Genomic DNA, 21,339 nt, shown 5'->3' on the forward strand with positions numbered 1-21,339 from the left:
ACTGGTAGCCTCCCAACGCACATCCACCCCACCCCGAGCAGCTGAGGCTCACTGGGAAGCTGTCCCCTGCTGTCCCCTCCCCTCTGCAGAGCTCCTGTGCCCCCTCTCAGCTCAGCTCGGAGAGGCTCGGCTCGTCCCCGGCCGTGACAAGAACATCCTGAAACTGGGACACGAGGCGCCCGAAGTGGGAGCCTTCCCAGAACACCTTCCCGCAGCGGCTGCAGCAGTAGAAGTCGGCGAGCTCGGCTCTGTCCAGCACCCCCGGGGGGACGGCGCTGAGCTGCAGCACTCTGCTCCCCACCGCCGCGCCGGCCCCGCACTGCTCCGGCGGCTCCCCGTGTGCGGTGGAACTGGGCTGAGCTGTGCCACAGGCTGGCACAGTGCCGTCGTGGCTCTGGATGGGCTTCTCCTGGCTCATCAGCAGGCAGCCTGCGGGGAGAGGAGACAGCAGAGAGACCCTCAGGCACTGGTGTGATGAGTGGAGTCTTCTCAGCCTGGTGAACAGGTCTTGTGAGGGGCCTGTGGCTGCTGCAGGGAGGTCAGGCTCTGCCCTGCATCCCATAGAGAAGAAATTTGTGACTTTGGGAGCAGGTGGCCACCAGCACCCACCCACTGCCTGCCCTGAGGGTGGCATCTGTGCAGCCTCTTGTTCCCCAGCAGCACCTCCTGCAGCTCCTCTGCCATTCCTGCTGCTGCCCCACCAGCAGTGGGTCTGCCATGACCTTGGGAGCCACTCCAGTCTGTGCAACCACACCAGTGCTGCTGCTGGACTGGGTGTAATGATTTTGCATCCCTGCTGCAGGTCAGGCTGCTCTCTGAGAGGGGCTGCCCTGGGTGAGCAAGCAGCACAGGCAGCCCTTCCTGCTGCTGTAACCAACTCCCCACCAACAGCTGCCTGCACTGCTCAGGACACCCCCAGCTCCCCTGCTCTGCGCAAGGACACAGCTGTTGGGGTATGTGACATCCACCTCCTGTCACATAACCCAAGTGCAATGCAGGGCTGTGTCCCATCAGCTGTCCCCACACCCAGAGCTTGCTGCCATGGCAAACTAAGTGCCACAACCCCCTGGCATCTTTATCAGAACACTGCAAGTGCTCAGTGCCTCAGCCAGGGCTGGGCAGCTTGCTGCATCCAGCCTGTGTAAGCCATGGGTCAAGCAGTCTCCCATCCTCCCATACATTCATCCATCACCCACCCATCCATCCATCCTTCCATCCACCCATCCATCCATCCATCCATCCATCCACCATCCATCCATCCATCCACCCATGCATCCATCCATCCACCCATCAGCCCATCCACCCATCCATCCAACCACCCATTCATCCATCCATCCATCCATCCACTCATCCATCCATCCACCCATCAATCCATCCACTCATCCAACCCTCCAAACATCCATCCATCCATCCATCCATCCATCCATCCATCCATCCATCCATCCACCCACCCATTCATCCATCCATCCATTCATCCATCCACCCATCCATCCATTCATCCATCCATCCATTCATCCAGCCATCCAGCCATCCATCCTTCCATCCACCCATCCATCCATCCATCCACCATCCATCCATCCATCCACCCATCCATGCATCCATTCATCCATCCATCCATCCATCCATCCATCCATCCATCCACTCATCCATCCATCCACCCATCAATCCATCCACTCATCCAACCCTCCAACCATCCATCCATCCATCCATCCATCCATCCATCCATCCATCCATCCATCCACCCATCCATCCATTCATCCATCCATCCATTCATCCATCCATCCACCCATCCAACCATCCATCCATCCATCCACCCATTCATCCATCCATCCATTCATCCATCCACCCATCTATCCATCCATCAATCCATCCATCCATCCACCCATTCATCCATCCATCCATCCATCCATCCATCCATCCATCCATCCATCCACCCATCCACCCATTCATCCATCCATCCATCCATCCATCCATCCATCCATCCATCCATCCATTCATCCATCCACCCATCCATCCATTCATCCATCCATCCATTCATCCATCCATCCACCCATCCAACCATCCATCCATCCACCCATTCACCCATCCATTCATCCATCCATCCATCCACCACCCATCCATCCATCATCCATCCATCCATCCATCCATCCACCATCCACCCATCCACCCATCCATCCATCCACCATCCATCCATCCATCCACCCACCATCCATCCATCCACCATCCATCCATCCATCCACCCACCATCCATCCATCTACCCATCAATCCACCATGCATCCATCCATCCACCATCCATCCATCCATCCATCCACCCACCATCCATCCATCCATCCATCCACCATGCATCCATCCATCCATCATCCATCCATCCATCCATCCATCCATCCATCCACCCATCCATCCATCCATCATCCATCCATCCACCCATCCATCCACCATGCATGCATCCATCCATCATCCATCCATCCATCCATCCATCCATCCATCCATCCATCATCCATCCATCCACCATCCATCCATCCATCCATCCACCATCATTCCATCCATCCATCCACCATCCATCCATCCACCCATACATCCACCATGCATCCATCCATCTGTCCACCCATCCATCCACCATGCATGCATCCATCCATCATCCATCCATCCATTCATCCATCCATCCATCCATCCACCATCCATCCATCCATCCATCCATTCATCCATCCATCCATCCACCATCCATCAGCCATCCACCCACTGTCATTGCTGGGGCTCTGGACAGTCATTGCTGGGGCTCTGGACAGTCACTGTTGGGGCTCTGGACAGTCACTGTTGGGGCTCTGGGCTGTCACTGTTCGGGCTCTGGACAGTCACTGTTGGGGCTCTGGACAGTCACTGCTGGGGCTCTGGGCAGTCACTGTTGGGGCTCTAGACAGTCACTGTTGGGGCTCTGGACAGTCACTGTTGGGGCTCTGGGCTGTCACTGCTGGGGCTCTGGACAGTCACTGCTGGGGCTCTGGACAGTCACTGTTGGGGCTCTGGGCTGTCACTGCTGGGGCTCTGGGCTGTCACTGCTGGGGCTCTGGACAGTCACTGTTGGGGCTCTGGGCTGTCACTGCTGGGGCTCTGGGCTGTCACTGTTGGGGCTCTGGGCTGTCACTGCTGGGGCTCTGGACAGTCACTGCTGGGGCTCTGGACAGTCACTGTTGGGGCTCTAGACAGTCACTGCTGGGGCTCTGGGCTGTCACTGCTGGGGCTCTGGACAGTCACTTTTGGGGCACCGGACAGTCACTGTTGGGGCTCTAGACAGTCACTGCTGGGGCTCTGGGCTGTCACTGTTGGGGCTCTGGGCTGTCACTACTGGGGCTCTGGACAGTCACTGTTGGGGCTCTGGGCTGTCACTGCTGGGGCTCTGGGCAGTCACTGTTTGGGCTTTGGACTGTCACTGCTGGGGCTCTGGACAGTCACTGTTGGGGCTCTGGACAGTCACTGCTGGGGCTCTGGACAGTCACTGCTGGGGCTCTGGGCAGTCACTGCTGGGGCTCTGGGCTGTCACTGTTGGGGCTCTGGAAGATAACTGTTGGGGCTCTGGACAGTCACTGTTGGGGCTCTGGACAGTCACTGTTGGGGCTCTAGACAGTCACTGCTGGGGCTCTGGACAGTCACTGCTGGGGCTCTGGACAGTCACTGTTGGGGCTCTGGGCAGTCACTGCTGGGGCTCTGGACAGTCACTGCTGGGGCTCTGGGCTGTCACTGCTGGGGCTCTGGGCTGTCACTGCTGGGGCTCTGGACAGTGCCCCAGAATCAGAGGCGGGGGTCAGCTGAGCCTTCCACACTTCTGGCCTGTGATTCTTCCTGCTCAGGTGGTGGCAGGTCCAGGCCCTGACAGGCAGCCCTGGGGTGGCTCCGCTGCGCCAAGGTAGCCATTCCAGGGCCTTTCCCCCACAATAATCCCCAGCATATCCCAGCTTCTTGCAGCACTGGGGTACAGGGAAATGCTGCTGTCCTTCCCTGGCACACCTGGCTCCTGGCCACGATCCCTCTGGTTCTTGACAGGACTCCCCAGAGGTGCTGCTGGAGGAAAGCAGGACTCCTTTTGTTGTCTGAATCGATGCTGGGGCAGGACCAGTTCCCCCCAGCAGCAATAGCTGGAGTCTGTCCCCTGTGCCAGCTCCCAAGGACCAGACCTCTGCCCCTGTCTCCAGGACCCTGATGGGAGGGACCTGCACCTTGTCTGGGATTTTGAGATCCAACTGTAATTGAAGTGACTCTGCCAGCAGCCAGCACTGATGGCCAACAGCTTTTCCTATCATGGAACCCCCCCCGAATTCCACACCTGACCCTGCAGCACCCCAGCCCTGCCAGCAGCATGGACACTTGATGCTCCTGCCCCAATCCTGCCCTCCCTTCCAGCACTGCTGCTAGTGGGCAAAGCCAGCTGCAGGCCTCCTCCTCTGCGTGGCAGCGGGAAGTGTAAGACTTCCAGCTCCCCCAAACATCCCAATCCCACTCCCCTGGGCTCGTGAGCAAAAGGGAGGCAGAGAGGAAAAGTTCATCCCTTAAAAGGCTGAGGAGAGAAAGGCTGTGGTGGTCACCCAGCAGCTCTGCCTTTCACTCCAGCCCCCTCCTAATTGTGGCTCTTCAAAGGCTTGAGAATGCCACATCACTTCAAAGTGACCATTTCTGAATGGGAGCTTATAAAAACCCTTCTCCCCCTCCCACCAAATTCTTTCCAGGCCTTTTGAAGATGCCTGCTCTCCCCTCACCACTGTTGGGAAAAGGCCACCAGGCTCCAGGCACAGGGTGCCAGCCGGGCATGCAGTGAAAACTCTGCCAGGGAAAGGTCAGATCCCCCAGGAAAAGAAGGGGTCCCTGGGGAAAAGGGGAGATTTGGGGAAGGCTCTTCTTTTTTCCTCCCCAGAGCCATCCCCAGTGGAGCCACTGCCCCCATGGGGCTGCATCTCAGCTTGTCTGGATGCTGCATGCTCTGGAGGTAAAGCAGAGATGGAGCAGAAGGCAAGTGTGGGGCTGGGGATAGGGCAGAAGGGATGTGTGAGGGGCTGGGGCTGGAGCAGAAGGGGTATGTTGGGGGCAAGGGATAGGGCAAAAGAGATGTGTGGGGCTGGGGATAGGGCAGAAGGGATATGTGGGGTGCTGGGGATGGAGCAGAAGGGGTGTGTGGGGGGCTGTGGCTGGAGCAGAAAGGATGTGTGGGGTGCTGTGGCTGGAGCAGAAGGGATGTGTGGGGCTGGGGCTGGAGCAGAAGGGATATGTTGGGGGCTAGGGATAGGGCAGAAGGCATGTGTGGGGCTGGGGATAGGGCAGAAGGGATATGTGGGGTGCTGGGGATGGAGCAGAAGGGATGTGTGGGGTTGTGTGGGGCTGAAAGGATCCTGCCAGCCTGATGAGCGCTGTCGGCGCTGCAGCTTCGGCGCTGTGTGACAGCTCCCACCGCAGGCTGTGCTCCCAGCGCAGAGAAACGAAAGCGATTCCCTACCGAGTCGATTCGCAACACCGCTTGGGAACTAATAATCCCATTAGAAAACATCTTGGAAATGAAAAGCCCTTTTGCCTCTCTCTCACCTCTCCCCCTCTTGCTCGGGGTCACCCTGGGGATGACAGAGGGGCCAAGCCCTGTGGCCCCCCGGGGCTGAGCACCCACACGTGTCGGTGCCACGGAGCTCCACAGGTAGCAAGGATTGTCCCCAGCCCCCAGTGCTGCCCCCAGCCCTGCAGCCCTGCTCAGCACAGAGCTGTCTCCAGCTGATTCCAGTGACTTGTCCCAGAGAAGCCTCTGGAAGGCAGGAACAGAAGAGGAGCTGCAGCTCCACATGCCCCACATGAAGTCCTGCTGAGCCCAGCAGGAGGGGTGCAGGAGGGGCACAGGAGAGGGCAGAGGAGACAGCACAGGCTGCTTGCAGCAGACATGGGATGTGAACCCTCCCTGCCCACAGAGAGGCCCTCAGGGGTGTGGGGGTCAGGCTGAAAGGCCACCATGAAGGTGACACCAGTGACCTGTCGTCCCTACAGCCTCTTCTGTTTGTAAGGCAGCATTCCTGGGTCAGCATTCCTGGGACAGCACTGGGACTCCCCACCACTGGATGGGGGGCACAGCAGGGCCTGGGAAGCTGGGACAGAGCAGGAGCAGGGCAAACCTCCTCTGGGCCTGTGCTCCTTCCCCTTTTCCAGACTGCACAGCCCTGATTTGGCTGGAAAAAGCTCATCCCTGTGTGAGCCCCAAGCAGCCTCAGGGCTGCAGTGCTTGGGTAACCCCAAGTCCCCAAAGCAGCTGGGGAACCCCAAGTCCCCAAAGCAGCTGGGGAACCCCAACTCCCCTAGGCAGCTGGGGAACCCCAAGTGCCCAGGGCAGCTGGGGTTCTCCTGCACAAAACCCTGCCCCCAGGCCCTGTTTCTAGCCCAGGTCCCTCTGTGTCACCTCAGCTAAGACCAAGGCCTTGGGGCAAGGAGTCAGCTGCATGTCCTGGCTGGCTCAGGCAAGGATCTGGCTCTCGCCCCACTGCTCCAGAGCAGGAGCCACAGCTCCTGCCACCTCCCAAGAGGAGCTGAGGGCTGGCAGTGCCTGGGCAAGCTGAGAGCCCTTCTCCGCCAGCCGCACCCAGCTGTCAGCACAACCACACACGGGAGACTCGTCCCTAATGAGGCAATTAAGGCTGAGGTGTTCTGGAGAAAGCACACATGGTAGAGGCTTTGCACAAGGCTGAAAGCAGAGCTGGGAGCATTCTTGGAGTACAAAGGTGCATGGGAAACCTCGGCAGGGTGAGAGATGGAGCCTGATAAGAGGAGTTACAAGCCTGAGAAAGGCAGTGGGCTGCAGGGCACTGAGGATGCCTGGGTATCTTTTCCTCCTGATAAGGCAGATAAGCAGAGGACAAAGGACCTGGGATTGTGCAACCTGGGCTGCAGCACCTCAGCCACCATCTTAAGATGTTCCCAGGGTGGAGGAGGAAGGATGTGCTCGAGGCACCTTCAGTTGCTCTCATCAACCTCTGCTGCTGTGGGACGAAACCCCATCTGGCTCTGCACCCAGCACTTGGCAGGAGCCTCAAGCAGTCTCTTGCTGCTGCCTGGGACGGTTCTGCACCACAATGCTGCCAGCAGGCTCACTGCAGGCCCACAGCCACTGACATGCCACCAGCCACCGACATGCCACCAGCCACCGACATGCCACCAGCTGCCCAGCCTGGCAGTGAGTGTTCAGATGAGCTGGGGAGCTGGCAGAGCACGGCCCAGTGAGGCTGGGGTTTGTTTCTGGCTGGTGCCACACTGCAGCCCCCAGTCCCTGTCCTGTACTGCAGTTCCTCAGTCCCACCCCATGCCCTGTCCCCCTGTTGTCCTGCTGTGCCCTGGGGGAAGGGATGGGGGTGCCTGATCTGAGGGTAGTGGAGACTGGGGAGTCCCTGAGTCCATGGGTGCAGCCCATCAAGGACCTGGCCCCTTCCCTGCACAAGTGTGCAGAGCAGTCTCAGACATCTGGGGCCTCTGGTGCTGAAGCAGGGAGGTTGCAGGGGCTGCTCCGTGGGTGTGAAAGCCCTTCTGGGACACCCACCCTGCCCACGGGGCACTAGGACACTGGAATGCTCAGGGCAAAGCCACGTGCTGTAGATCAGGGAAGCACAGCAGGAAGAAACCTCCCCACAGCCTCAAGTCTTTGGACACTCTGTGGCCTCCTCTGCTCAGGGGAGCAGGTCCCACCAGCACATGCCTTCATCCATCCTGGGGTGGCAGTCATGGGAGGGAGAGCTGGCACTGTGCTGGTGTCACCTTGGTCACTGACACCACCCAGCTGTGCAGCCTGCCCTGCACTGTAGTCTGGCAGCTCCTCCTTCCCCCTGCCTGTGCACTGCCTCTGTGAGGGCCAGGAAGGGAAAGAAACCTCAGATCACCACCTGGGCCAGCAGTGCCCACCCCCAGCCAGGCTGCTGAGAGCCCTGCCAGCCCCATGACATCCTGTCACCCAGTGTGGTACATCCTGGCTGCTCTTCCAGCCACCCATGGGGCTGTCCAGGGCTCATCCTGCACCTGTGGGGCTGGGTGTTGGAGCAGATGGGCAGTGCAGATCTCACTGCTCTCGAGTACCAGCCTGGTGTGTGAGGCTGCCTACCCAGCCTGGGGCTCCCAGGGGTGCTGCACTGGGGTCCCTGAGCACGACTGGCCACTGCACCTCTCTCTGGCCTCTCTCCAGCACAGAGCAGAGGTTCCAGCATGCCTGGTGAGCAGCCCAAAGCAAAGCAGGAGCAGTTGGTTTCTGGCTGAGTTACTCAACCTTTGCTGGCTTGGTGAATCCTAACTGGAGTGAATGTGCTCCAAGCTTGCCTTCCCCAGGGACCAGACCTCCTCTGGCAGAGCATCCCCTGAGCACCAGGGCCCTCTGCCAGCTGTTTTTACCACACTGACTAAGCCAGAAGCTTCCCTTGGTCAGACAAGAGCCTGTTACACATTTCACCTGCTGCGTGCTGCCAACAGTCTCCAGGGAGGTCTTGCCAGTGCCATGTGGTGACCTGAGCACTGCTGCCTCTCTCTGCCCCATCCCTGCCTGCTCGGAGCATCCCACTGGGAAATAGCCATCATGGAGCAAAGTTGTCCAGGCTTGAAACTATTTCCAACACTTCCATCAAAGACCTTATGCAGGGAAAAATGTGACTGTGTCAGGGAAAATGTTCCCTAAAACCTAGGAATTCCTAGGCCCAACCTGGAATGAGCTACTGCAGGGTGAAAAATCATCACTTGGAAGCCCTGCCATAAGAATGCAGGAGCCTAATGGAGCAGCACTGGTCTGGTCTGCAGCCCTGGGCTGTCTGCAGCTGGACCCCTGCACCTGAAGGGGCTCCAGGAGAGCTGGGGTGGGACCTGTGACAAGGGCTGGGAGTGCCAGGATGAGGGAGAATGGCTTTGAGCTGGGAGAGGGGAGATTGAGAGTGGAGATGAGGAAAACATTCTTAAGAGTGAGGCTGGGGAGACACTGGCACAATTGCCCAGGGAGGCTGTGGCTGTCCCCTCCCTGGAGGTGTTGAAGGCCAGGCTGGATGAGGCCTTGAGCAAGCTGTGCTGGTGGGAGGTGTCCCTGCCCATGGCAGGGGTTGGAGCTGGATGATCTTGAAGGTCCCTTCCAACCCAACCATTCTGTGAATCTATGTTTCTGTGACTCCAGAGCACCTGGGCAGCCTCAGGCTCATGTCAGAGGTTGGTCCTGTCCCCATCCACAGATGATGAGTTCCCAGCATCTGCTGCTCCTGCTGCATCTGCCTCCCCCTCTCTGGAGAGATGAACCCCACCAGGAGGAGGCTTCTCCTTTCCCTGGGAAGCAGGAGTGGGAAAAGGCAATTCCTTGCCAGATGGCAATGCCAGGCTGCAGCCCTGGGGGTCAATCCCTGTGCAGTGGCATCGATGAGATGACACAGCCTGGGCTGGAGCCACGCAGCAGGGGCTGGTCCTGACGTGGCTGAGCACCTGGGGACTGTGGGTGCTGAGCTCCCTATGCCACGTGCTGGACCATAGCTGAGGGCACAGGAGGGCTCTGCCACCAAGCCCCTCCAGAAGAAAATTGTGAAGGAAACAGTGAAATGACTGAGATTTTCCTTACCACCTCCTTGCTCTGCTGCCCACCTCCCCTGCTATCCTCACTGCTCTGCTGTGCTCCCCCTCCGCCCCTCAGCAAGCCGTGGCAGGGCACTGCCATCACAGCCTTGCCCTCTTTCTCCTCTACAAAACTTGACCCAACATGGGACATTCTGGGGACATCCTGGTTGAGTTCCCAGCCATGCTCCCAGCAGCCCCTGCCAGAATCTCAACAGAGATGGAAACCCCAGGGGGGCTGGAGCCCCAGGCCCCCCCCCCCCCCCAACACTTCCCCAGTCGTCTTTCTGTTGGGTTGGGTGCCCAGCTGTGCCCAGCTGCCTAGGAATCACAGCTTCTATTTGTCTCCATTTCAGCAAGACACCAACCCCCCAAGGGCATTGTGATATCTTTGGTCCCTGACTGCTCTGTCAGGGGATGCTTCTCACCAGAGGATGCTCCTCACCAGAGGATGTTCCCTGAGAGGGTCATGCCTGCCATGGCCTGTGCAGGACTCCCATCAGGAGACAGGGGTCCTTCCCCTGAGACCCCAGTGGGACCCAGGGAGCCAGTGAGAGGCTGTATGGCATGGTGGGTCATGGGGTGTGGCAGAGGTGGTGTGAGGTGCAGAGCAAGGGGGTCCCTGGGGATTCTGCATGGAGCAGCAGTGATGCTATGTGAGATCCCCAGCTCCAGCCCCACCCCAAAGAGGGAAGGGGAAATGGCTCACACAGCTCAACACAAACCACAGCTTTTCTATTTCCCATACTCCAAGCCTGGGTGTTGGCACAGCTGGTCATTGGGTACCCACACAGTGAGTGCCCTCCCCAGAGAAGCTGCTTGGCAGGGTGGCACAGCTGTTTGGGAAGCACAGTGCTCCCAGGATGCCAGCACCCCTGGCAAAGCTGCCCCACCGTGGCCCTTGTCCCCAGAGCCATTCAAGCACTTTGTAGCAAAGCCACAGCCAGCCAGGAGCACCTGGCAGCCACTGCTTGGCACTGCTCAGTCCTGCCAGGCAGGTGGAGAAACTGAGGCACGGCAAGAGCCACTCATGGGGGCTGGCAACAGAGCCTGGGCTGGGCTGGAGCAGCCAGAGGGGCACATTTCCATCCCAGTGTGCCTGTGATGGAAAGGCATCTCCCTGTGGGGAGGAGCACAGGGGAGGACAGTGTGGCTCAGGGCAGGGCACAGAGGAGCCTTTTCCCACCCCAGGCACTGCACCCTGGCTGGGCAGGTGGCACTGACTCCTGCAGCCTGACCTAGCTGAAGGGCCCCAGCAGCAGCAGCAGCCAGGAGGCATTCAGCAGCCCAAGAGCAGCTTTCCATGCCAGGCAGTGACAGCCTTAGGCTGTGACTTGAGCCACTGCTGGCTTCTCACCAAACCACCCTGGGCTGGGCCATCCCATGCAGGACCAGTGCCTGGCGAGGCACCGTGGGGGGGCTCAGTGGGCACAAGCTCAGCCAGGCATGAAGTGGGCTTGGAAGAACTCTGCAGGGTAGTGCCCAGCTGCAGGCTGGTGGCAGGGGACTCCATTCCCTCTCTGAGAGACCCCCAGCTCAGATGGGAGGGTTCCTCTCTGCCCAGGCAGGGATCAGGGCCAGAGCATCAGTCCCAGCTAGGGGTGTCCCCCCCCGATCCCATTTACCTGTGGCACTGCGATCCCCCAGCTCCTGCCTGCTGCTCTCCACCAGCTGCTTCATCCTCTCCCTTGAGACCTTCAGGTACTTGTCACAGTTGCACACCTGGAAGAAGAGAGGGGGAGGTCAGGGAGTCATGGAACCACAGAATCATTGTGGCTGGAGAAGACCTTTCAGCTCCTCCAGTCCAACCATTCTCTAACTCTGCCAAGGCTGCTGCCAACCCATGGCCCCATGCCTCTTTCCAACACCCCCAGGGATGGGCATTTGGCCACCTCCATGGGCAGCCTGTTCCAAGCTTTGAGAACCCTTTCAGTGAAGAAGTTTCTTCTCATGTCCAACCTAAACCTCCCCTGGGGCAACCTGAGGCCGTTTCCTTTCCTCCTGTCGCTTGTTACTAGGGAGCAGAGCCCAACCCCCACCTGGCTCCAGCCTCCTTCCAGGGAGCTGCAGAGAGCAATGAGGTCTCCCTCAGCCTCCTCCTCTCCAGGCTGAACACCTCCAGCTCCCTCAGCTGCTCCTCAGGATGGTTGTTCTCCAGACAGCTTTGCTGTCCTTCTCTGGCCCTGCTGCAGCCCCTCTGGTGAGGCAGTGACCATGCTGCCCAGGCATCTGCTGCCAGCCTGCTGCACACAGCCTGGTTCTGGGCACTCCTGGCAGAAGCATGTCTCATGCATCACAGCAGAGGAGAATCAAGGCAAGGCCTGTTCCACTGAGGAGGGGTGGCAGAATGCCAGCAGACACAAACTTGGGGGTTCACAAGCCACAAGAACCTCCTGTCCAGAGGCACTCCATCCTTACAGTGCTTAGCCACACCTTCATGCCAGGCTGCTGGTACCTGGTACCAGCCCAGCCCCTGGCAGAGCTCACCCCTCAGTTGCATGCACCAGCAACAGAGGCTGCCTTCAAAGATCAGGCAGACACCCAAAGTTTGAGCTGTGGCTTCAAGACCTGTTCCCTCCAGCCTCACAGAAGCTATGAAGGTACAACTGTGGACTCTGGGGCATGCTTGGGGTCTTGGCCTGGCTCTGCCACAGCACCACGAGTGCCCAGTCTCATTTTCTACCTTCACCTTTGGTTTGCCAAAATGCCTCCAGAGAGGTTTCTAAGCACTTGCACACACCAGTGCTGGCCCTCAGGGAGCCAAACTCCTCATGGACCTCCCCAGAAACCACTGCCCAGGAGGATCTGAGCCCAGGGCAACCCAACCTGCTAGCCCAGGAGCACTGATCCTGCCTGGGGGCACCATCCCTGACAGCTTTGCTCTCCTCTGCCCTCCCTGCCTGGGTCTGTGCTGGCTGCTGGGGTGTGCCACAGCTCCTCACATCTGTTCCTGGTCCTGAGGGGCTGTGCTCTGCTTGTGGAGCACTTGGCTGCACCCAAGGCAAGCGGGAGGAGAGGTGTATAATTCCCCCGACCAGAGAAAGGTCCTTGCCTGAGGCTGTACTCCAAAGCCTGTTGAAACCAGAGAAGTTTTTGCACTGCCCAGACAGGGCCCTGGCTTGCAGCTGCTCTGCTGGTCTGTGGGTGCCAGCTGGAGCAGTGCTGGGTTCATGGCAAGGAACAGTGATGCCCCTTCTCCACTGCCTGGAGGAGCATGAGGAGAGGAGGATTTGTTTGGAAACAAGCTCCCCACCATGACCCAGCTCTGCCCTGCAGCAGGAGCAGCTTATGTCACAGCAGCCTCCACCAAACCAGCTCATGCCCCACAGCCCAGGCATGGCTTGGCCTGAAGAGCTTGCCTGGGCTGGGGTCCCCCAAGATATGCTGCTTCAGCACCTCAGGGCAGCAGCACAGAGATGGGAAAAGTGCCCAGGGGACATGGAAGCTGCTGCATCACATGGGAGTGTGTGAAGGATTCAGTATTTTTTTGTGGTTGTTCACCCTAGAAAAGAGAAGGCTCCAGGGAGACTTTCTGGTGGCCTTTCAGCACTTCAAGGTCTGGTCAGAAAGCTGGGGACAGAGTTTTGAGCAGGGCCTATTGTGACAGAACAAGGGGTGCTGGTTTGAAACTAAATGAGAGAGATTCAGACTTGAGAGAAGGGAGAAATGGTTGACACTGAGCATGGGAGCCTGCCTCAGGTTGCCCAGAGAGGTGTGAGCTGCCCATCCCTGGCACCACTGCAGGTGGTTTTGAGCACCCTGTAGCAGTGTTGGACTAGATGAACTTTAAAGGCCTTTTCCAATCCAAACCACTCTGTGACTCCATGATTTTAAGAGAGAATTTTGCAGCAGTCCTCATTTGCACACGGAGCATCAGACAGCTCCTGCTCTGGTAAGGCTGCACCAGAGCCCTCAGTGCTGCCCTGCCTCACCAGCACATCTCCTCCCTGCTCACACTGGGGTGAGCTGCAGGCAAGTGATCAGCGAGGTCTGAGTGCCCCTCCCTGCCTCACACAGGGCAAAGCATCCTCCTCACTCAGACCCAGGGACATGGGGACATGAAACTGGGTGAAACCCCAGGGGAGCAGCAGGGTGATCTTACTGGGGGAACCTGGAACACCGTGGAGCCAGACCAGCCACTGGAGTTCTCCACTCATGGAAATGTCACCTTTGGAGTTCACTGCCAGCCTCACAGGATGGTTAGAGCACAGCCTGCAGAGGACACCTGATACCATCAGATCTGATCTCCTCAGGCTTCAGCAGTCTGGATTAACAACGACTGGAGGCCACCAGCTCCATTGCACAACTTTGCCTCCCTGTCCTTCAGCTCTGCACCAGTGGCATCAGCCTACCATCAGCTGGGCCACATCCAGCCTGAAAGATGGCTGAGAAGAGGGGGAGAGCAGCCTGAATGAATCCAGAGTTGAGCAAGGAAGGAGACAGATGGGCAGATGTCACCCACAGCCATGGGGCAGACTCCAATGCTCCTGCCCTGCAGAGCTGTGCTCTGGCCCCTGCCAGCTCTGATGGTGGAGCCAGTGCTGATGCTGTGAGGTGGGATGGTCCCTTTGAAGCTCAAGGATGTCCAAGCCAGACTGGACCTGGAGACATGGGTGCCACCACCCCAGCCAGCACCCAAAACCCTCCTTTGTCTCACAGGGTGCCAGGAGGGATGTGTGGGAGTGCAGCAGGCAGGCAGAGGTGACGGGCAGCTCCCAGGGACATTGGCCAAGCTCTGCCCACGCTGGCCCTGCTCTTGTGTGACAGGGACAGCAGGGCAGGGGGCTGCACACAGGCTGTTGAGTCTGTGACCTATCAAGCACAGCAGCAACAGTGGCTGTGCCAACATGTCAGAGCCTCCCAGAGAGGTCCCAAACCACCTGGACACTGAGCTTCCATCTGGGATGGGCACAGTGAGGCAGCCAGACCCTCCTCCCCCACCCTCCCTGCCAGGCACCCTAGGTGGGTATGGCCTCATCTCCCCTCTGCCACAAATGCCAAGCCCACTCAGTGCCCAGCCTGGGCAGTTCAGAGCATGGTGTTCAGGCAGCAGTGCCAGCAGCATGAGCTCCTGGCTCCCACTGGAGTTCATGGAGCAACCTTGGGCAAATTCCTCTCTCAGACTCATCCTTGTTGTAAATTAGAGGCAGTCACTTCCTGGGCCAGCTACACCCTGGCACCCACGGGGTAGCCTGGCATTTCCCACTAGCCTAGGGCTGCCAGATGCTTGCCCTGAGGCTCCATGCCCTGTGGCACCTCTCCAGCCTCCAGACCTTGGGCACCCTCAGCTCTCCCAAAGCACAGGGCAGGCTCAGGAGCCAGATAAGCCATTAGGCAGCAAGGCCAATTAGCTGCAATAAAAATGGCAATTATTGTTTTTAATGTCTTGCTGAAGGGAGCCAGAGAGGTGAAGTGAGCAGGGCATCCTGGCACCTCGAGGGGGCCATGGTGGTGACCTCAGGCTTGATGCTTGGCCCCTGCCTGGGGACAGCTTCCCCACAGCCTTCAGCATCACAGCCTGGGGATGTGGAGCAGATTTTTTGTATGGGTTTTGCTTTGAAGGGCAGGAAAGTGGAGAGCCTCTCTGCAGGGGAAGAGACAGATTATCCTCCTTGGAAAGATTTGGTTTCCTCAGACCCATCATGGCAGGATTAGTTGTGACCACCATGAGGTAAGGGCACAAATCATGGTGATGAGGCAGGTGGAGATGCCAGCACCCTGAGCAGTGCCTAAGGGGTGCAACTGATGCAAGCAGGGGCTGCAACCCAACAGTGAAGGGTTTGGCTACTCCTCTGTAACATTACAGGGTCCCTCCAGCCCTGTGACCTGCTTGGGGTGGGGGTGGCAGCTTCTGCCCCACATGCCAGCCCTGCCCTGGACACGACATGCCAAGCAGGCTGTGCCCAGGGTGTCTGCTCACACCATCCTGCACGGTGTGAATGAATAGGGTGTGCTCAGCTCAGGAGGAGGGGAGCTGGCAGACACGGCCCCCACAGACCCCATAGCATCACCTGGGCCACCATCACCTGTGCTCCATTTGCCCATGGGGTGCCCCTGAGTCCCCAGGGCTGCAGGCCGGCAGCAGGCACACCTCGAGAAGGAGGAGGAGGAGCAGCGCTGCCGTTCTCATGCTGGGGCAGCCCTTGCCAGCACACGCTTAGTCACTGGTAAATCCCAGCCTAGATCTGCTCTGCCCTCTGTGAAATGGATCTTGGCTGCACCCCCGCTGAAGCAATCCTGGCTCCCGGGAGCCGTGGCCCTCGCACGTTCCCACGGCTCCCCGCGCCCCGTGTGAATCAGCCCCTTCCCGGCCAGCCCCGGTGCCCCCGCACGGCACCCGGGCAAAGCCAGCCCAGGGCACCCCTGCTCCGGCCCGGCATGCGCCGCCTGCGGGGCTGGGGCCAGCTTCAGGCGCTCTGGGCAGTGGGGGACAGCTGTGACATCTGCCCTGCCTCCCTGTGCTCTGCGTGCTGTGTCCATGCTGAGGATGAGGAGGGCGTGTGACCCATCTCAGCCTTCTGGTATCTGAAGGGAGCTACAGGAAAGCTGGGGAGGGTCTCTTTAGGGTGTCGGGGAGTGGTAGGACTGGGGGGATGGATCCAAGCTAGAGGAGGGAACATTCACACTGGATGTTAGGAAGAAGTTCTTCCCCATGAGGGTGGTGAGACACTGGCACAGGCTGCCCAGGGAGGTGGTGGAAGCCTCATCCCTGGAGGTTTTGAAGGCCAGGCTGGATGTGGCTGTGAGCAACCTGATCTAGTGTGAGGTGTCCCTGCCCATGGCAGGGGGTTCAAACTGGCTGATCCCTGAGGTCCAACCCTGACAATTCTATGATTCTATGAAACTGTGGTTCTCACTGCAGTCCCACACTGTTGTGCCCTCTCCCTGCACCTATCCACATGCCCTGACCAAGGTGCCACACCTCGGTGCTGGGCACTGTCTCCCCTGCAGCCACGTGCTCCTGTGCAGCATCTGCCACACCCAGGGGGACCCTGGCAGCCCATCCTGGTCTGTGATGTCACTACAGAGAGATGTGACATTGTAAGGAGTGATGCCACTGGGCTGGGTGTGGGATGTCACATCTTCTTGTGAAGGGGCAGCAGAAGAGCTGCTGTGGATCTCTCTGCTCATCCCCAGCAGCCTAAGTCACCCGAGCGGAGCAGGCAGGTGCCACACTGTGGGGCTGGCCCTGCCTGCGAGGCCGAGGACAAGGCAGCTGAAAGGTCCTTTTGCAATGCTGGCAGCCCAGCCAGAGCCTTGTTCAGGACAGAAACCTGCCTCTCCCGGTGGAGATTTCACCAGCAGTGACATGCAAACCTCCCAGGACTTGAGGGACTGGAAGCTTCAGCCTGGGCTTCCAGGGCCATCTCAGCATCCCACACCTTTTCTGAGCCTCCACCTAGGAAGCTGAGAAGCTTCAAGAAAGGTCCAGCAGACAACAGAAGCCAAACCTTCTAGGACTCACAAAGGGCCCTAGGAGTCAGTGCCAGCTTGGATGGAGACAGCAGCATGAGTTCAGCTGGAGGTCCACAGGCTGGTGCTCAACACTAATGGAAGAGGAGCAGTTCAGACAACTTTGGAGTCAGCTTTGCTCCTTCCTTTGACAACCCTGAGAGCTGCAGCTTCAAAGTGATCCAAGAGCCACCTTGGTGATGCTGAGCTCTGCCCAGAGGGACTGTCCCTGCAATGATCCCTGGCCTGGCAATGCTCCTTCTGTCTGCTCTGCTGACAAAGGCCATGGGCCAACGTCACCAAGGGATCTCCTTGGCCAGAGTTCTATGAGGGAGTCACAACCCTCTTCCTGGAGAGCTTCTGGATTGGGAAGCCATCAGAGGATCCAAACCAGCTGCAAAGGCCAGTGCTCTGTGTGAACTCTTTGGGGCAATCCAGGGCAGCTCATGTCAGGGCAATTCCCTGGGTGTCTTCTGCTTGCCTTATCTCAGGACAGCTACCTGCAGCGATATCTCCTTTCCTACTCACCACCTACCCTCTTCCCTTCTTTTCTTCCCTTCCCTCTCTCCCAGATGGCTATCACCTGGTGAAAGGCCACTCCTCTGGATGGAGGCTGCAACTCTCATGTCGATTGTGAAAGCAAAGTCCTTGAGCACCCAAGAGTTTCTTGCAGGGGCTTACAGAGACTGGAAACCTCCCTAGATCAGGCATGCAGGATGCTCAGCTCAGCCAGCCCCCTGCCTGTGGGCAGCCCCTGGGCCCAGGCACTCCAAGCAGGCATCCTGCCCTTCACTCAAGGCAGAGTGCCCAGGAAGGAGGGAGCTGGTGGGAGGGGCAGTGAGAGCAAACTGGGTGACACCAAACACAAGTCAGGAGCTGGTCCTGGCTACATATGACCTCATCTGCCCACATGGAAGTCTTTGCATGCATTCCCAAGGCTCCTCCTTGCTCCACTCACAGCCTTGACCTTCAGACTCTCTCCTCTCCTCTTCCCCCAGCAATGCTGTGGCCTGGATTCCTCTCTGCCTTGCAGCACCTTCAAGGTCCTTGCACAAAGAGCAGAAACATCAACAACTGGGCCTGGCACAGCTTTCCACAGCCTGCAGTGAGTGGTTAGCTGGGCCCCTGGGGTGCTGTGCCTCCAAGGGCATTATCAGAATGTGGATGTCTGGGCTCTTTCCCTTCCCCTTCATACCAAGAGCTTTTCTCATTGACCTCCTTCTTACCAGTACTGGGGAACTGTAAAGGTGCACATTGCCTCTCCTGATCTATCACAAATGCTCTAATGCCTGTCCTTGGGTACCAGCAAACCCACCCAAGCAGCAGGTGAGGCACATGGGTGCAGTAGCCTGGTCCCTCCGGGCAGCACTGTGTCTTGGTGCACACAATGATCTTGAGAGCCCAGCAAAGCCATGGCAGCCCTGCCTGCCAACAACACAGTGAGAGCTGTGCCAAGATGGGCTGTGATGGGCCCCACATGGGACTGCAGCTTGGGCATCCCTCACCAGCCCTGGCTGCACCACAACCCCCAGTATTCCTGTGCCCGTCTGAGCTGAGTTGCCCTCGGCCGGGGGAACACAGAGCTGCTGGTGGGTTCCTGGCACCGTGCAGGGGCATTTTGGTTCACCAGGAGGGAAGGGCTCTGTTTATTGAACCATTAACATCACTTCCCTCATTGGCAGTCAGGTACTCTGAGAGGTCTCTTAGGCAAGTGCTGACCCAGCCCAACCCTGCTAAGCTGGTAGGATGACATGGGATCCCATGCCAGCATGGCACGGCGTTCCCACTGCTTTCTCTGCTCCTGCGCTGCTATTACTCATCCGTTTCTGGAAGGCTTCTCATGCATAATGAAGTGTTTCAACACTTGCCTAAGCCAGCTCTGCTCAGCAGCAGTGACCTGCTGCCTTTCCCAACGCTTTCCCTAGGCAGCCCTTCTGACTGCCACGGAACACGCAGCTAAAACACAAACTTTTCTATCCCCCTTGGGGGCAAAAGGTGTGGGAAATCGAACAGATAAGAATGCCTTTAATTAGTATCATTTGCATAAGCCCTGGGAAAAGCTCACCTGACAGCTAGAAGGGCCTTGCTTGTCTGGAGCATGAAGCAGTGGCGCTGAAATGGGCAGCTTAGCAAAGCTGCTGCTGCCGAGATGGGGGAGATGGTGGGTCCTGGGCACCCCAGCTCCCACTAGCTCCCTTTTGGTACACCCCAGCTTCAGCTGGCTCCTTGTCAGGGTTCTCTCCCTCTCCATTTCCACCTTGCAGCTGCTCCAAGTGAGAGAAAACAATGTGGGTTCTGGGTCAAAGGGGTCCATCAGCTGCCCTGGAGCAAGCACAAGCACATCCCCAGATAATGCATTGAGGCTGCCCACTACAGGCTCAGCATCTGGAGGTACAGGACCAGGGTCCTATGCTGGCTGCTTCTTGCTCCCCTGGAGTGTGGCACAGAGCTGGAGCTCCCTAACTGCAAACCTCAACCTACTGCCACCTCACTGCCTGTGGGTAGCTGGCACCTATGACATCTGTGACACTGAGAGCTCTTTTTGGTCCCTCAAGGCCTTTGCAGTGATGAGAATCATCACACCTAAACCCACATGCAAAGCTGCTTTTCCCAGGGGAAAAGGAAAAAAATATGTTCAACCCCCCCTCCACCACACGCATGCATGCACCCCCCAGGTCCTTCCATCTCCTCCAGCTGCCTTTCAGCCCTCTCAAGTCTCACTTGCTCATTTTTGCTCCCAGATGGACTGTGAGCTGCTGAGCTGGGGGCTGAGCCCCTCCAAGGAGCTGGAGCTGCCCCAGCGCCCTTGGCCTGACCTTCACCGCCGCCGCCAGCCCTATTTGCACAGCACCCAGCACCGCGCCTGCTGCTCCGGGACAGGCTCCCAGCCAGCTTCATAACAAAGCCAAGCCAGCAAGAGCTGCCTTACAATGAGGTTATGCAGCATCCCCAAGGCCTTTGGTTCAGGCTGAGCTCTGTGCAAGAAGCTGCCAGGGGCTGGTGGGTGAATGGTCCCTTCCCACCCTCCTTCCCTGCCTCTGCTCCTCCAGCCCCAGGCCAGCACGGTGCCTTCCTGATGGCCTCAGTGTGCTTCACACCCACGGGTGAACCCCTCCTGGGTGTGCAGACCTGCACCATGAGGCTCCAGGGCACACACTTCCTGCATCAGCTTGCTCCTGAGCCATCTTAGGGCAGCTGCACTTCAATATCTGCAGGGGACCTACAGGAAGGCTGTGAAAGGACTGTTCAGAAGGGACTGTTCCCTGTGGGCATAGGACTGGGACAATGGTTTGAAAGTGGAGCAGGGCAGAGTTAGGTTGGACATCAGGAGGAAGTTCTGCACAGTGAGGCTGGGGAGACACTGGAAGAGGTTGCCCAGGGACATGGTTAAGGCCTCATCCGTGGAGACATTCAAGGTCAAACTCTATGTGGCCCTGGGCAGCCTGATCTAGCTGGAGATGTCCCTGCTGCCTGCAGGGGGGTTGGACAAGATGAGCTTTGAGAGTCCCTTCCAACCCAATGCATTCTGTGATTCTGTGATTGTGAGCTTTTGCCATGGCAGGAGAAAGGTTAATGTGCTCAGCTCCCTGCAGTGTAGGTCATTGCTGCTCCTCTTCCCCACGCTACTGAGTTTTATCCAGCTGGAGGTGAGAGCTCAGCTCCTGGCCAGAAGATGCTGGAGGTTGGTGAACCTGAGGCCTGGAAAAAACAACCCAATCTGTTTGCCCCCAGTGCTGGAAACAGAGTGTTTATGTTGAAAGAGTCTGACCTGCAAACCAAAATGCAGGTGGAAATCTGGCATCCCTCAGACCCTTAGGAGCATTGCAGTTGGGCACCAGAAATGCAAAGGGTGGTGGAAATACATTTTCTGACCATGAGAGTCAGAGCCCTGGAAACCGCAGAGGACCAAAGCTTTGCTGTCTGTACTGACTCCAGCCCCAGGTCATTCACAGTCAGTTGTGGCACTTCTCTTCACTCCCCAAACACATGCTAGCCTTGCACCCTCCTGCCAGCTGTGCAGGCTGCTGTGCTGGGGGCTGCATCCTGCACTGCTGCTGCTGGACAAGCCTCAGAGAATGAGTTTGTTACATCCTGAGGCAAGAGCCACCCTCACTCCTGCTCCTTCTGGCTTCCCATGGCAGAGCTGCCTCTCCTCTGGTTGAGGTCCTGGGACCATCTGTGAAAGGCAAGTCAGAGTCGTGTCCTGAGCCCTCAGGCCTGTGCCCAGCTGGAAGCTGTGCCCCAAAACTTTTCCCCACAGCACTTCTCAGCCCTGCACAAGTGGCCAAGGCCACCAGGGCCTGGTGGCT

General features: G+C 58.3%; 1 protein-coding gene across 1 annotated transcript in view; it reads right to left on the reverse strand.

Moving 5' to 3' along the window:
• Nucleotides 1–106: 106 nt before the first annotated feature.
• EXD3 (exonuclease 3'-5' domain containing 3) overlaps nucleotides 107–21,339 on the reverse strand; it is a 247,437-nt gene continuing 226,204 nt past the window's right edge. The window contains exons 19-21 of the mRNA XM_054393212.1: nucleotides 11,203–11,299; nucleotides 9,148–9,166; nucleotides 107–392 (exon numbers count right to left, since the gene is read on the reverse strand). Coding sequence (XP_054249187.1) covers nucleotides 107–392; nucleotides 9,148–9,166; nucleotides 11,203–11,299 — 402 coding nt within the window. The remainder of the gene's footprint in view (nucleotides 393–9,147; nucleotides 9,167–11,202; nucleotides 11,300–21,339) is intronic.

Source organism: Indicator indicator, chromosome 28, assembly GCF_027791375.1.
Source record: "Indicator indicator isolate 239-I01 chromosome 28, UM_Iind_1.1, whole genome shotgun sequence".
Classification (NCBI taxonomy): Eukaryota; Metazoa; Chordata; class Aves; order Piciformes; family Indicatoridae; genus Indicator; species Indicator indicator.